The 15522-nt window shown below is 36.5% G+C and overlaps 1 protein-coding gene across 13 annotated transcripts in view; it reads right to left on the bottom strand.

Moving 5' to 3' along the window:
* The window catches only part of NBEA (neurobeachin), a 582638-nt gene that overhangs the window by 19007 nt on the left and 548109 nt on the right, over positions 1-15522 (bottom strand). For 11 of the 13 annotated variants that reach the window (XM_076009491.1, XM_076009489.1, XM_076009486.1 and 8 more), the window contains 4 exons: positions 7064-7153; positions 4384-4576; positions 2647-2718; positions 212-367 (listed from right to left, as the gene is read on the bottom strand). In XM_076009491.1, coding sequence (XP_075865606.1) covers positions 212-367; positions 2647-2718; positions 4384-4576; positions 7064-7153 — 511 coding nt within the window. The remainder of the gene's footprint in view (positions 1-211; positions 368-2646; positions 2719-4383; positions 4577-7063; positions 7154-15522) is intronic. The other 2 variants (XM_076009488.1, XM_076009495.1) reach the window with 1 other exon arrangement.

Here is a 15522-nt window from a genome sequence, read left to right on the forward strand (position 1 = left end):
TGTCTTATGAATTTGGGGATCATGTTAAAGTTCAGAAGGGATGAAGTTAAAATTAGTTATTTCACTTACAATGTGAACATTTAATTTCAATCTTGACCATTCAAGTTGACAAATGATGAAAACGTCTACACTAGTAAGTGAGTTTATATTTAGCTTTGGTTGTAACAACAGTCATTTTGAAGAGAATGACGTATTTTGTAGTTAACATTACCTGTTTCTGTGGAATAAACTCTGAAGCTCTTATCCCAAAATCCACAGATAAGAATATAGCGATTATCTGCTGTGACCACAAAACAATGTGCGTTGATTTGTATACTCTGGTCAACAAGGTCTGTGATCTGCCGTTTGTTCACACCAGAATTATTGGCTGGAAAATACATAGGAAAAAGCTCTTAAAGAAAGATTCCACAAGAGTTTCACCAAGCACTTATAGAAGGAAAAGAATACTTTTATGCTTCATATATCTAGAAATAGATTTTTAATGCTACAAGATTATTATGATTTTAACATTTTCCCTTGAGGAATATAAATTTCCGTAGTAGCGGAGATAATTTATGAACCATATTGCATGTTTAAAAATTATACCAGAAGTTTAAGTTCTTCCTCCACCAATAAATAAAAACAATGTGAGGAATTCAAGATAATGAAGTTAAAACACAATAAAAATATTTAAATGTATTTAATTCTACAGATATTCACAATGCAAAAGTTCATTAGTTCATAAGAACCAAATGAGAAATAAATATTGTATGAAGTATGTTATACAAGGAAAAAATATCTTAATATATGCCCCAATCTGTCATTTTCTGATGGTATTTACAATTCATGTGGAAAGAGGAGGGTAGAAATTTGAGCAAGGAATGATGTTACGTGGGCAGCCCCACAGGGAGCTTTAGGTCAGCAGCTTTAAAGACCTGATTGTCAACAAACAGAGGTCTTTCCAGATTGGGTTGGCAGCAAGGAGGAGAGGAACAAAAGGACGGGAGAGGGATTGGGGAGGAAAGAGACAGGCAAAGGATCAGTGCATAGCACTGGGACTGAATCTGAATAAAGCCAGGAACTCAGAGACACCACATGATTTCCCCAGTGCCTGTCTGCATGCCAGCCTGTCCCTTCCTCCACGCCATCCTTTCAGGCTAAATCCCTGGGCTGAATCTTTAAACAGAAAATGCAGATGTAGGAGGTCACCATCACCACTCTCTAATGCCAATTAAATCTAAGCGCTATTATTTGCAGATATCTACTACCGCTATAAACATAATTGCTGGGGAATGTAAGCAATAAAAAAATATACACCAAAAATGACAACAAAGCAAAGGAACTATGGAAAAAAAAACCCCAAAGATCCTGGGTCATTTGAAAACTATATAACTAGTCCTTGATTAATTATAAGAGAACTATTAATTTTTCCATGGTTTCTCATTAGCTGTATATTTTATTGCCAATGTCTGTTGGACAAAGGGATAGCTAGACTAGATGCTAAAAATATTCCTAGTCCAAAACCTTATATCCTCCTAAAGACATAAATGCTATTTTGTATAGGAGTATAAATAACCAACTGAAATGGCTGTATTTTATCTTATTTCTGGGTTTAAAGATGAAGGGTGACTTAATCTAAGAATGGAACACCATAACTGTTACATAGTTTAATAATTTCTCTTAGCATTTTCAATTTTCTTCAATTTAATTTTCTAAATAATCCCATGAGATAGGTAGAACAAATATTATCATAAACCATGTCACAGATATGAAATTGGAGGCCTAGAAAGATTAAGAAGCTTGCTCTGGGTCATATGGCTAATAAGTGTGTATGTGATTATTTAAAAATATTTTGAATATCTGCTGCAAAGAGTTACAGCTCATTGGTTTGAAATCATATAAAATCTTTACTTCAAGAAAATGTTCAGGCCGGGCGCGGTGGCTCACGCCTGTAATCCTAGCTCTCTGGGAGGCCGAGGCGGGCGGATTGCTCAAGGTCAGGAGTTCGAAACCAGCCTGAGCAAGAGTGAGACCCCCGTCTCTACTATAAATAGAAAGAAATTAATTGGCCAAATAATATATATAGAAAAAATTAGCCAGGCATGGTGGCGCATGCCTGTAGTCCCAGACACTTGGGAGGCTGAGGCAGAATGATCGCTTGAGCCCAGGAGTTTGAGGTTGCTGTGAGCTAGGCTGATGCCATGGCACTCATTCTAGCCTGGGCAACAAAGCGAGACTGTCTCAAAAAAAAAAAAAAAAAAAAAAAAAAGAAAATGTTCAGCCCTATTGAATAGAGACTTCTAGAAAATATGGTATTTGGTATTAGTTTCCTTTAATAGTTTCTTTGAATCCTTATGTTTTAAATAGTATAGAGTTATTGAAGAATATTTGAGACCGAAAAAAGACAGTTTAGAATTATTTGCGTTCTTTATAACCAACTTAAGAGACCCCTTAAAATATCAAGAAAAAGCTATGAATTTCTTTACTGCCAAAAAGTTCCTAGGTGGCACATTATAATTTGCACAGCTCCTTGATAATAATTTAATATTATTTGCACATTAATTTTGTGCCAGAATAAATGTTAAAGTATCTTTAGTGAAAAATAACCATGTAAGAATCTGTGGACTGTCAGTATCCATCAAAGTTTATTTTTGTTTGTTAACATACCAATTAATGGATCCATTTCAATAGGAAGATGATGGGCTTGATCCAAGGAGTATCCTGGAGCTCCTCTGAGGCCTAAAGATTGAGAGAGAGGGAGAAAGAGAGAGAGAGAGAGAGAGAGAGAGAGAGAGAGAGAGAGACACTACCATAAAATTCTCTGAAAGAAGGAGTTTCCCAATGATCAGTGTTTTATGATGATTGTACAAAATGCATATTTGCTTAAAAATTATTTGGTAAATTAGTCTAAGAATGATTCAGTCATATTATGTCTTTCTAGAGAGCCTTAAAAATCATCACAACAGGGCCTTTAGGTACCCTTTTACAATGCAGAAAGCTGGAAAGAGTCCTGTTTCCATCCTAATGATAAGAAGAAGCTGGATAAAATAGAAAATCATAATATTTCTTGATCCCATCAGAAAGCTAAGGTCCGTGAGCAACCAATGAGCCTGAAATCAAAGACAAGGCTGTGCCTCCATGCAGGACAGGTGTGAGCCTGGGCTCTGGGGCAGGGCAGAGGAAGCTGTGGCTCCCATCCGAGGGGACTGTCTTTCAGTACATGACAAGTAAATTCAAGGTATAAAATTGGGCCACACCTAAAATATTAATCTCACTAAAAGCTACTTTCAGGGGATTAATGTTTAGGGCTTGACTGAGTTCATAAGTCATAACTTTTCATACATAATTATATAATATATGTAATAGTTTTGAATAATTTTAAAGAACAACTTTGCCCTTCATAGTTTTTTCCTCGATGAAACACATTTCTAGAGGCCAAGACTCCTGTGAATGATAAAGTCATAAATTTTCCTTAAGATGTTTGCTTCATATTTCTGATTGAATGGAATTAGTGCTGCCTCATGGTGGTATCTCCAATGGCCACAAAATAGGTGCACTTAGAAACTCTCAAGAGAGAAGCCATTGTACAAATCACTGTATTTTTCAGAGCGATGTAGAGGCTAGTAGAACAGAAAGAGTCATCCTACTTCAGCGCGGCTCATCTATTTGCTTCTGGGGACAGTGGGAGTCCTGGGGCTTCCAGGAAGACCTTAAGTGATGAGCTGGGCCAACTAGATCATTTGGTCACATCTACTTCCACCCTGGTTAAATAAGTATTAATATGTCTAAATTTTTGCAACAGTATTATATCACTTCAAGATGTACTGGCTGGAACTTTCAGGAATGAGTTTGGAGAAAACACATGTGAAATCACTGAACAATTCAGATTTTTGTCTTTTCTCAAAGACTCAAAGCTGTACAAGAACAGAGATGGTACTTGCCTTGTTCATTGCTGTATTACCAGTGCTTAGGACCATTTGAAACATAACAGCTATTAACATTCAATTATTTCCTAAATAAAAGCTGGCAGAAAGAAGATTTGAAGCCATCATCCAGAAAATTCAGATTCAAACTCACTTTTGTTTAATATGGGGTAAAAGTGGGTTTTGGCGGGGGAGGAGCAGTGGTGGGATAGGGTGAGAAGACCTGAATTATTTTGTAGAACTGCTTCAATGTACCAAATATTCAATGAGTACTGAAGTAGAAGCCAAGCATTCTGCAAGGAATTCACACTCAGCAGTAGTGAATAATGTGGATAGAGCCATTTAGTTCCATTTCACAACTATTTACTCTGCTATTTTTTGTAGATGACGTGGCACGGGAGCTACCCCGCAGCAAACTGTTCTTATCTTAATGGTAGCTTCTAAGAAATCTTTAGGAAGCATCTTGCTTAGGCACACATACCTACTGTGTTGTGCCATCTATTCACTGCGAACAGTCGGCTGCAGGTCACCGTCACCACTGCAGGGATGGTCAGGTGGGGCAGGGTGTTGGCTGCCACGTGGGTTACCGGGGAATTTGAGGGAAACTTCAGCACCATTATCACGTCCTGTTGCATCTGATCTTTAAACATGAGTGGACTCTGTGGAAGGAAACACTGTTGAATAGAAAGGGAAGAGAGTAGAGGAAAACAAAAGGAACAGCATCGTTAGTGAGAGCCTAGGGCGAGCGAGGTTAAACAGACAAGGCTAGTACGAGCACACACAGCGAGGACAGAGCAACTTTGAACTCTCCTACTGGCGAACTGGACTCTCCTACTGGCCTGCCCCAACTAGAGCACCTTCTACCTAAGGAGGGCCCTGGAAGCAGAGGGCAAGGGCTCTGTGAAGTCACAGATCTAGGGACACAGAATTATTAACAACCAGCCTCAATTCAAATATCGCCAGACTACAATGCAATCCAGCTGACAGACATGTCCCACGATGCTACAGAATTATTCTGTGCAGTTAAAAAATCAGTTTGGTGGGAAAATTAGGCAAATCAGTTACTGCCCTTGTTTACGTGAAATACAAAGTAGTAGATTGACTAATAATTTCATTTCTATCTGGTTGATTTGGAGTCACAACTACAGTGGAAATAATTAAAATATATTATCCTTCATACAGCCCAGTGTCCCCGTCAGTGCCTTGCCCACGTTTCTGCTCTGATACTGTTTCCTTTCTTTCTTCTAGACTGTGAACTGACTGAGGGCCAACATTTCTTCTTTTCTTTTTCTTTTTCTTAACTTTTGTTTCTCAAACATCTAGCATATGACTTGAGAGAAAGTAGACACTATAAGTACTACAAAACACTATCAATACTACCATATAAGGAACACACAGTAGGGATACTGGAAATAATCATTATTTAGCTTTCATACATATTTTGTGATTGTTTGCTATATATATGAATTCTCTGCTACATGAACTTAGAAAGCTTAGCATCTCTCCATAAACAGTTCCATGTCAATTTAGTCTCTTAACAATTTCCCCTAGGAAAGTAATGGATTTTGACTGGGCATTTCTCCAGGATAAATATTTTTGTTATTATTAAACAGAGAACACTAACACGGGAATAAAACTCTTCTGCCAAGCCATTTCATAAAATAAAGTGTTAGATGTATTCTCCTGGACAGTGTATTAAAAATGCTTCATCTCAAGGCTTGGAGCTCTAAAGCCACATCTCTTGCCTGCACTGTGGCTGGGGGTTGACATGGGAACAACTTGAATGTGGGCAAATCTTTCTGTCCTGCCACACTGAAGGCCCAACTGCAGACAGAAGATTCATTAGTGGCTAATCAAGGGGCTGAAACTGTTTGGCTTGAGCCAAAAAAAAAAATGTTTAAAAAATATTTATTTCTGTGTTTCCCAAGAATCTGACTATTGATTCTTTGAAGGTATAGAAGATGTATTTGTCTCTGTACCTGCAACACTTAGCATTGTATCTGACACACAGAAGGGGCTCTATAAAAATCTGTTAAGTAGCTGAGAGAATAAATGAAAGGTGTAAACACTGCTTCCATCACAAAATAACAGTTTATAGATTTGTTCACACATAAATTATGAAGCATATTCCAGAATTGTTTATTCCAGCATTAGGACACTTATTGTCTTGATAAACACCTAGAAAACTTGATGGACTATAATTCATTTTGTAAACAAGTTTTAGCCTTCAAACATTTTTTACTTAAGTAAAAAACTGGTGAAAAAGCCAAGTTTTATATATAAATTCTAAGGAAGTTTCTCAGAAAACTTTTTTACTTTCTTCAAATTAGATAAAGAGGAAAATGTTTACAACTTGCTAATAAACTGAAAAGGGGCTGTTTTGTTAAGAAAATGGGCTTTTAAAATTAAGATTAAAATGAGAAGAATATAACTTTCTCATTGCAAAATGGGAATAAAAGGTATGACACGAGTAGCTAATGATGATGATGTCAGTTAACATTTATTAAGAACTTAGGATAGGATAGGTACTGGTCTAAGTGATATATAGTATCCAGTCATTGTATGTTCAGTGGAAGGTACTGTTTTTACCCCTAAGTTACAGATGCTGAGACACAAACCCAGAGAGGTTAAACAGCTTGCCCGAATCATTTACTAGTAGTGCAAACACCAGTGGTGTTTGGTCCAAGTCTGGCTCTGGGGCAAACACTGCTCAACAGCCTCTCTGCAGTAACCACAAATTACCTTTATATTTGTTTCCTTTTCTTAAAATGAACTACTCCCCCACCTAACCTTGCCCCCAAATTTGGCAACATTGTATTGTGTTTATAGTTTTCACTGTAATTTACAAATCAAATCTAATTTTGGTACCAGCGTGTGTTTCTATGCCTCTATGTGCATGAATGAGCTTCTGTAGAGGTATACTTAGAAAAGATAGTTATCTTCATGAATTCAAAATTGGGCTAGCTTAAGTGGGACTTAAAGGTAAGAATTATACTCCCTTCTCTGTTTTTCTCTGGGGTATCAGTATGTACTTAAGCTAAAGAGTTAACCAATAAACTGAGAAGCCTTTAAAAATATGTTGCAAAAATCACTATTTTGTTTGCTCTCTACCCAGGTAAAAAGGAAAGAAAAAAAAATCTCAACATGCTGCTGTGTCTTACCAGGTGCATGGCAGAACTCCGAGGCGGATGTGGCTCAATAAGCAACTGAGATGGCGTCTGTCCAAAGTTCTGTATCTGTGCCTCCATGGCCTGCAGGGGAAGGAGGGTGACTGTCACAATCAATATGCATCAAAGAGAGAGGCCAACACACTCTTTGACAATGCAAGTGTATCCCAAGTCAGCCATGAAAAAAAGTCCACAAAATTCACCGGGTGCTCTTTTCTCAGGGTGCAGAATCATCCAAGTGTTAGTATTTTGTAGACAAGCTTTGCTTCTCCTTCCAAACATGCTTCAGTTAACCAAGTCACTATTTTTATTTCCAGAAGCTGAAGTTAAATGTGGAAATGCTAACCTGTGAATACATGCATGCAGCTAAAGACTGAAGAACACTTTCAATACTAAATATAACACATATACCTTAATAAAATCCTTTGTAAGAAGGAACGTATAGGGATCTCTAATGAAATAAGCTTCTGGAATCTTAATGGGAAAAAAGAATGAAAGAATGGGAAAAAAGAATAAAGTCCACCATGATATAAAATAAAATTCTGAAAAGCATATGTTCCAATCAATTCAGAGGGCAATCAGTAGAAAGAACATTGAGACTTTTGTAGAATAATTAAATATGGTAAAAATTTTATTATAAAAAACATATTTTAGCTGTCTATGCTATTTTTAAGATGAATTCTGGAATATTAGTTATAAGGTATAAATTCATTTCTTTCATTTTTTTCCCTGAAATTTTAGGAATAATTCACCCCAAAAAGAAAGAATTCTTTGGGTATCCTGAGCTATACAATTTATTTTATTTTTATAAAATAAAATTAATTTCATTAAAGCCTATGCATATGAAGATATTAATGAGATTTTATGGTTTCTAATGAATAAAAATAATTTTAGACCTCAAAATAGACTGTACATATACTTTTGTGTGTGTCAAAGAGATAATTTTATAAGAGACTTATGTATTTCTTCTATATATAAATCTATAGGCAAAATGTTTTAATATATAAAGCTGGACTAACAGAAATATTTTTCTGAATTATTGCAAGTATGTAATTTAAGTCAACAAGGAGAAGCACAATATTTACTGTGATCATTACTCTGTTACTATGCTAATTTTTTTCCCTAAAATTGTGTGCAATTTGGTTGCACATAAAAGTGAAATATGAAAGTCACCGTTGAGTGCTTAGAGGAGTGCAGGTAAGTTGGTAGATGGCTCTTGACATAGCACTGCCACTAATCACATCGCTATCTACAATTCTCATTTATAAAGTACTTAAATTTAACAATCTGTCCTCCTAGACTGCATTTCAAGAAAATGTTTATCAATAAAAATGTGAACTTTCAAATTTATTAGCAATATTAAACAAGAATGCGTCATTATCTGCCATATTTCAGCAGTTGCATAAATGGGGTTTGGTTCTTTTATTTGCAGAGGCAATGGAATGAATTATTAAATCTCTTTAAGTGCTGTCCAATCTTAATGTATACATTTATTTGCATAGTGTCCACTCATATGCAAAATATGACCATTTACCTAAATTGTATTCACATAGATATCATCATACTTTGTCTCCCCAGTGCAAGATTTGTGATTACAAAAGGGGGAAGAGAACATTTCTGGTTAAGTTCACATTATTAACAATAAACTCTTGAGAATTATTTGGGGGAAAAGGTGGTAATTTTATTGTTAAAGCTGCCTTGGATAGCAAATGTCCAATACCTAGCTTCATGTATCAGGAACAGCTAAAGTCTGTCTAACAATAGATACTATTGCCTGTGGTTTTATTCCTCCAGAAAACGGACTTGAGTAGGAGTGAAGATCTGGGGGTAAAATCAAACACATTTTCATCTCTAGATCAGGGTCTTGCACTTAGAGGGTAGCCTTTAAATGTTTATTGAAGGTATGAATCAGCATACATGCTTTGCTTGATTCTAATTTTGTTTCTGGAAAGGGAAGTATTAAAATTATACTAGAAAATGTGAAGAAAGTGATATAATTTCCAGAAATCTTCTGCACAGTTCTCTTCAGTGGGTCCTGCCTCGGATGGTTTTTGGGCTGAGGCAGAGTGCACATGCATATGCATTTAAAATGGTTCCCAAGTGGTAGCAGCATAAAGATTAAGTTGCCATTAATATCACCCTTTCATTAAGACAGTCTATTCTCTGTTTAACATTTATTTATTTTGAGACTAAACTGAATTCCTCTTCCTTATGATCTACTTCACATGACTTCATGACCCAAAGGATCTTATGCCAATATTTATCCTTCAGCTACCTTGTAATCCTGCCTTCCAGTAATTGCTTACCCTCTGATTTAAAAATGCACAGGTCTTTCCCATCTTGAAAAAGCAAGCTGTCTCCTCTAAGTTCTATTTCTTGCCATTACCAAAACGTTGGAATGGGAAGCGAGCACTCACTATCTTTCTTTACCTGCTTCCCACACAATATTTTCTGTCCTCCCCCACTTCTAGGGAGTCCTCGGTGACTTCCTTGCCAAGCCCGTAGGAACCGTGCATGGGAGAGCTGCCCGGTATTATGTGGAGCCCGTTATAAACCCGTGAATCATCACAATGAGGCAGTTGTTCTGAGAGCTACTCCCTGTGTAGGAGAAAATCCTCCCTTAATGCTAACCTTGGGCAGGGATCTAGTTCTTCCCTTCCCAGACTCCCTAAATCGTAATGAATGACCTGAATATTCTCACAGCACATTTTCCCCTTTTATTATGGAATTTAATACACAATTATTCATAGATGTCTGTTTGCTCAGACCTTGAATCTCTGCAGGTCAGGACTGTGACACAGTCCTAACCGAGCCTTCAAACGTATTTGCTGGGGCAATGGTGAGACATTGGTGCAAAACTGAAAGCTAGTCTAGAAAAAGAAAAGCACAATACTGGAGAAAACTTTACTTTTATAATTGAATACCACAAAAGCAATTAATAAAAATTTTTTGAATGCTTGCTCTGTGCCAAGGGATACAAAGTCAGACAGCAGATTGCCCTTAGAAAGTTTGCAGTCCCCAAAATAAAGAAGATGAGGACATCAGTGCATGTGGCAGGGACAAGGTCTACAATGGAGGCAAACCCAGATGCCATTGACCCAGACAAGTGATGGAGGGGAAGGGAAGTAGGAATCTTGGGAAAGGGACTTCCAGAAAAAGACATGAGCTGAGGTCTGAAGATTAAGTAGGAATTAGTCAAGAGCATACAAGGATTTTCTGCCATATAGAAAATTTCTCTCAATAATTTCCAAATATATCAGATCAACAAAACCCTACTTAGAGCTAACTATGATTGATTCTTTCTATATTATCAGACATGGCATTTAAAAAATTGCACGTTTTTATTTCTCTAAATACTGTTCTGCATGGGTCAGAGAGATTTAATGTTAGCTTTATTTATTCATAAAACACATATTTATTGAGTACCTACTATACACCAAATCCCACCGTAGATATTTATGACACACATCAAGCACAACAGTTAAAGATTCCCACCCACAGAGAACTTATATGCAGCAGAGATCACACACTGGCATCCCACAGGCTAGATTCACTCACAAACATAGTTTCTATTTGAGTTCAGGAAATTTTATAGAATAAATTAGATTTTTTTGGCTTCTCTCAAAAAATGAGCAGAAATGACAATAACATATCAGCATCCCTGCTCAGCTGCCCTTTTGCAATGCCCACCATTTACGTGACCCATATAAAAAGACCACAACTTTGAAAATACGTCTGTCGATCTACTTCATGGAATCTAAGATGTTGTCCGTTCATTATTAGAAGCATCGTTATTTTATATACTCTTAAGAAGTAAAACATACTGCCAATTAAACTATGAGACATCATTGATTAATTGTTAGACAATTGTGATTTGGAATGTTGAGATATGAAAATGAAGTATATCTTAGAATCAACAAATTATAGTAACTTTTATACACTTCATACAAAGCTAGCATGGGTGACAGGCTTAAAACACTGAATTTTTCAAAACAAATGTGACTGACAAAACCTTTGATGTTTTACAAATATGAAAGATGATGTATCCATTGGTGGCCAAACCTTTGGTGGGATAACATGAAAATATGGATTAGCTTATACTTAAATAATATTCTTTCTTAGCCCTTTATAATTGCTGAATTTGGTATCTCAGACTTAAGCTTCTTATGTACATCCATTTATATTTATTTATTCAATTTCTTATTTTTTTAAGGTTTAAGAAAGATAAAATGCATAAAGTACATTAATCTTAAGCGTATAGCTTGATGAATGTGTGTGTATGTTTTTTTTTCTCCTCTTATAACCACACCCAGATCAAGACAGGACTTTGGAATGGAATTGGAAGGTTCCAGATGGAATTGGAAGACCATATCTTGGTGTGGGTAGTGGTCACAGGAATATACATATGTACAGGTAACCTCCTGTCCCTCCTCAGCCAATTATTCCCACTCCCTACCCCCTGTAAAGTCAATCACTATTTTGATGTTTATCACCATTATTTTTTCTGATCTTGAATTTCTGATAAATAGAATCATACAGTACACATCTGCTGTCTGCTTTGTTTTCATCAACATAACATCTGCAAGATTCATCCTTCTTGTATTTGTCAGTAGTTCTTTCTTTTTTACTGCTGTGTAGTATACCATTATATTAATCTACCAAAATTTATCACTTCTGTTGATAGATATTTGGGTTGTTAATAGTTTCATGCTGTATCTTTATTCATAAAGAAAGTTGCTTAGAAAATTCTTGTGTACTTTGTTGGCTGTATATGAGACATGGATTTGCTGAGTCATAGGGTAGGAATATGTTTAGTATTCTTGTCAAATTTATTTTCTATAAATATCTGTAAACCCAGAATGTAATGGTCAAAGCTATAAGTAAAGTAATAATTTTTTTTTCAGAGACAGTCTTGCTCCATCACCTACCTAGAGTGCAGTGACATGATCACAGCTTACTACATCCTCAATCTCCCAGGTTCAAGCTATCCTCTTGACTCAGTCTTCCTTGTAGCTGGCACTACAGGTGTGCCCCACCATGCCTGGCTAATTTTTCTTACTTTTTTGTAGAGACAGGGTCTTGCTATGTTGCCTAGGCTGGTCTTGAACTCCTGGCCTCAAGTGGTCCTCCTGCCTCAGCCTCCCAAAATGCTGGGATTTTAGGCATGACCACGCTCAGCCTCTAACGTATGATTCAGACTGTGTGGTCTTTTAGGGTATTAATATGCAGAAACTCCTACATATCCAAAGTCAACTGTCTCTCATTAAAAAATTATATAAATAATATGTTATTTTGATACCAGGAATAATCCAGATAGGAATTAAAATTAGTTTCTTAAGAGTTTTAAATTTTAATTGTTATGTAGGTTCTTGTTATAAAAATTTTGTTCAATATTGACTGAGCAGTTATCATGTGCTTATTAGCATTTATTTTTCTCCCCAGCTAAGACTTATCAAGAAATAAGTAGGCTTAACACCTTGAGGAAGTTCTAAAACATGGAATTCTGCAGGTATAGGCAGAGAAATAAAGGGAAATGTGAACTGAGTTGTGTATAGGTAGAAAAAACAAGTAAACTGGAACAGTGTACATAATTTTCTGATTTCATCCACATATATGACACATCACTAGGTTTTACCTGCTTATCTGTAATGTGAAGCTCCCATTATGAAAGTTTCTATTAGGGACACTTTCTCTTTTGTCCCTTCCTTACTTCCTGATTACCCCATTCCTTAGTCTTGTTAGGTTCTCTTTTATAAAATTCTCCAGGACCCACCTAAAAGTTACAAAATTGTCCATATCTTCATCAAAGTCTTCTCTTTTCTTACTTCTATTCAACAAGCTCTCTCTAGTCTTTCATCTTCCTCATGGGTCAGGGCCACTGTGTATGGCTGTGTTGTCCCAGCCTGAACAAAGGGGCCCAGTTGGGGGGCACGTGAGGGGTAGAATCTACCTCAATTCCCAGAGGAAGGAGTTCCTTTTACAATTCATTCATGTAGTGCATCTTTTTAAACGTGTAGAGGGGCCGTGTGTAAGCCCCGGTGTGACATACACCTTAGTCCTTTGATCTCTGCACCTCCTGCTTAATTGTTTTCTTTCATTCTTGCCTTCCTTTCCAAGAAATATCAACTCCTCTATGAATAAAGAGGAATTAAATCCTTAGAAGAGGAAATAAATAAATATGCTGTGTGTATAGGTGTGTCACACCTATGCCTATTAATATGAAAGACTTCACAGCCAAGGTAAAAGTAAATGTGGCCACAGGCAAGCCACAATTCAAAAGTCACACCTTCTCTGGTACGCAGTAGATAAAAACCTTGGTTATTCTTATCTTTTCCACAATGCTGGTAAATTTAACCCAGATACATTTTTCTCTCATAGAATTTTTACAACTGTTAGGCCTTTTTTGGGGGGAGCAGGTGGTAAATGTAGTTTAATCTTTCAGATGAAACGCCAGGAGAGACAGTATGAGGGAGCTAATCACATAGGCTCTCAAATAACCTGTTTCATCCATTCCTTTTGGTCTGTGTAAGCTTTTAAACTATTTTCCAGAAAATTCAGCATTTTATGAAGTACAACAGGTTATAATGCGAAATACTGGACCATGTTCAAAGACCAGTCAGTTCACTAACAATTTTTAGAAAATTCAAGAAAAAAGTAAAGTGGCTGCGTGAGAATGCACAAAAAGATTTTCATAAAGTTTCCTTAGTATTGTGTCTATTTCACTGTACAGCTCTTACTTACAACACTTTTATTTTAATGGCTAAAAATTTTTTTTAACCAAATGTGACACACAATAAAAAATAGATATGTGATTGATAACATCTTTATGATCCACCTGCAATTTTACCCATACCAAATAGGAAAAAGTAAACAAAAAACAATGAGATTTTGAGAAGTCTGAAATGTTAAAAGGAAAGGTTACTTAATGGAAGAATGTATTTTAACTGATAAGTTTTTGCTTCAGGTTTATTGTTGTAATAAAACAAGATCATATAAAACATTACTTTTTAATGCTGGAAAAAAAGAAGCAAAATAAATCAAGCAAATAATATCTGTACTTTGTTATTTCTTGCTTTATACACATTAAGCTATATAAAAAATTAAAATGCTATTTTGTATTCAATTGCTCCTAGTTTTTCATAGAAACCACAAAACAGAAGAACAAATACGGTTCCTTTTGTTTTAACAATCAACTGCATTAAGGCTAAATAAATCTACCCAGCAAAATTATCAGAATATTAAAGAAAAAATTTGGTGATTCACATAAAAAAGGACCACAATTGCTTTACTTAGTAGATTGTGTTAGATAAGATTTGAAGGGGGGAATTCTGATTTGTTCAGTTACCTGGCTCAGTTCTTGGCCTCTAAGCAGACTGAAGAAGAGACCTACCCTCCTGCTGATTCCTATTTCTTTCCTTGGCACGGTAAATTATAATGGTGACATTACACAATTGACTTAACAAATTAAAGTGAAAAAATAAGCACAATTTCCTCTGGACAGAAAATGCTTCATCCAGAATATTTTCTTTTCAATCAGGCAGTGCCATCAGTGACACGCTCAATTTTTCTACTTAAAATAAGTTTAAGTCAACTCAGGTAGAAAGAGTGCATGCATCTTAATGTAGCTGGTTGTGCCTGACCCACCCCGGATGCTTTAAATAGGTTTGTTTAGCCAAGAGACATGAACAACCCAGGGGGAGCAGATGGGTGAGCTGGAAGCCTTCCCTGGCTCTGGAGGACCCGCCTCCACACACCCGCACACCCACGTTCTCCGCCTCCCCACTGGGTTTAGCCAGTGACACAGCCTGGGAGAGGAGACTGTCTCTTTGAATCTGACTAGTCAAGATACCTCATATAAGTGGGATCATACAGTATTTGTCTTTTTGTGGCTGGCTGATTTCCCATAGTATAATGTCCTCAAGGTTCATCCATATTGTAGCATGTGTCAGAATTACTGTCCTTTTTAAGGCTAATACTGCATTGTATGTATACACTACGTTTTGTTTATCTATTCAAGATGAACACTTGGGTTGCCTCTGCTTTTTGGCTATTGGGAAAAACACTTCTATCAACATGGGCATACAAATATCTCTTTGAAACTCTTCTTTCTTTCAGTTCTTTAGGATACATACACAGAAGTGGAATTGCTGGGTCATATGGTAATTCTATTTTTAATTTCTTGAGGGACAGCCATACTGTTTTCTACAGCATCTGTATCAGCTATGCCATCTCACTTCCCCACCAACAGCACACAAAGGTTCCAATTTCTCTGCATCCTCTCCAATACTTGTTATTTTGGGGTTTTTTTGGATATAGCTAACCTAATGGGTGTGAGGTGTTATCTCATTGTGGCTTTGATTTGTATTGCCCTAATAATCAGTGACACTGAGCATCTTTTCATGTGCTTCTCGGCCATTTGTGTGTCTTCCTTGGAGTCTCCATTATCCCTCTGA

The sequence above is a fragment of the Microcebus murinus genome, chromosome 13 (assembly GCF_040939455.1).
Source record: "Microcebus murinus isolate Inina chromosome 13, M.murinus_Inina_mat1.0, whole genome shotgun sequence".
Taxonomy (NCBI): Eukaryota; Metazoa; Chordata; class Mammalia; order Primates; family Cheirogaleidae; genus Microcebus; species Microcebus murinus.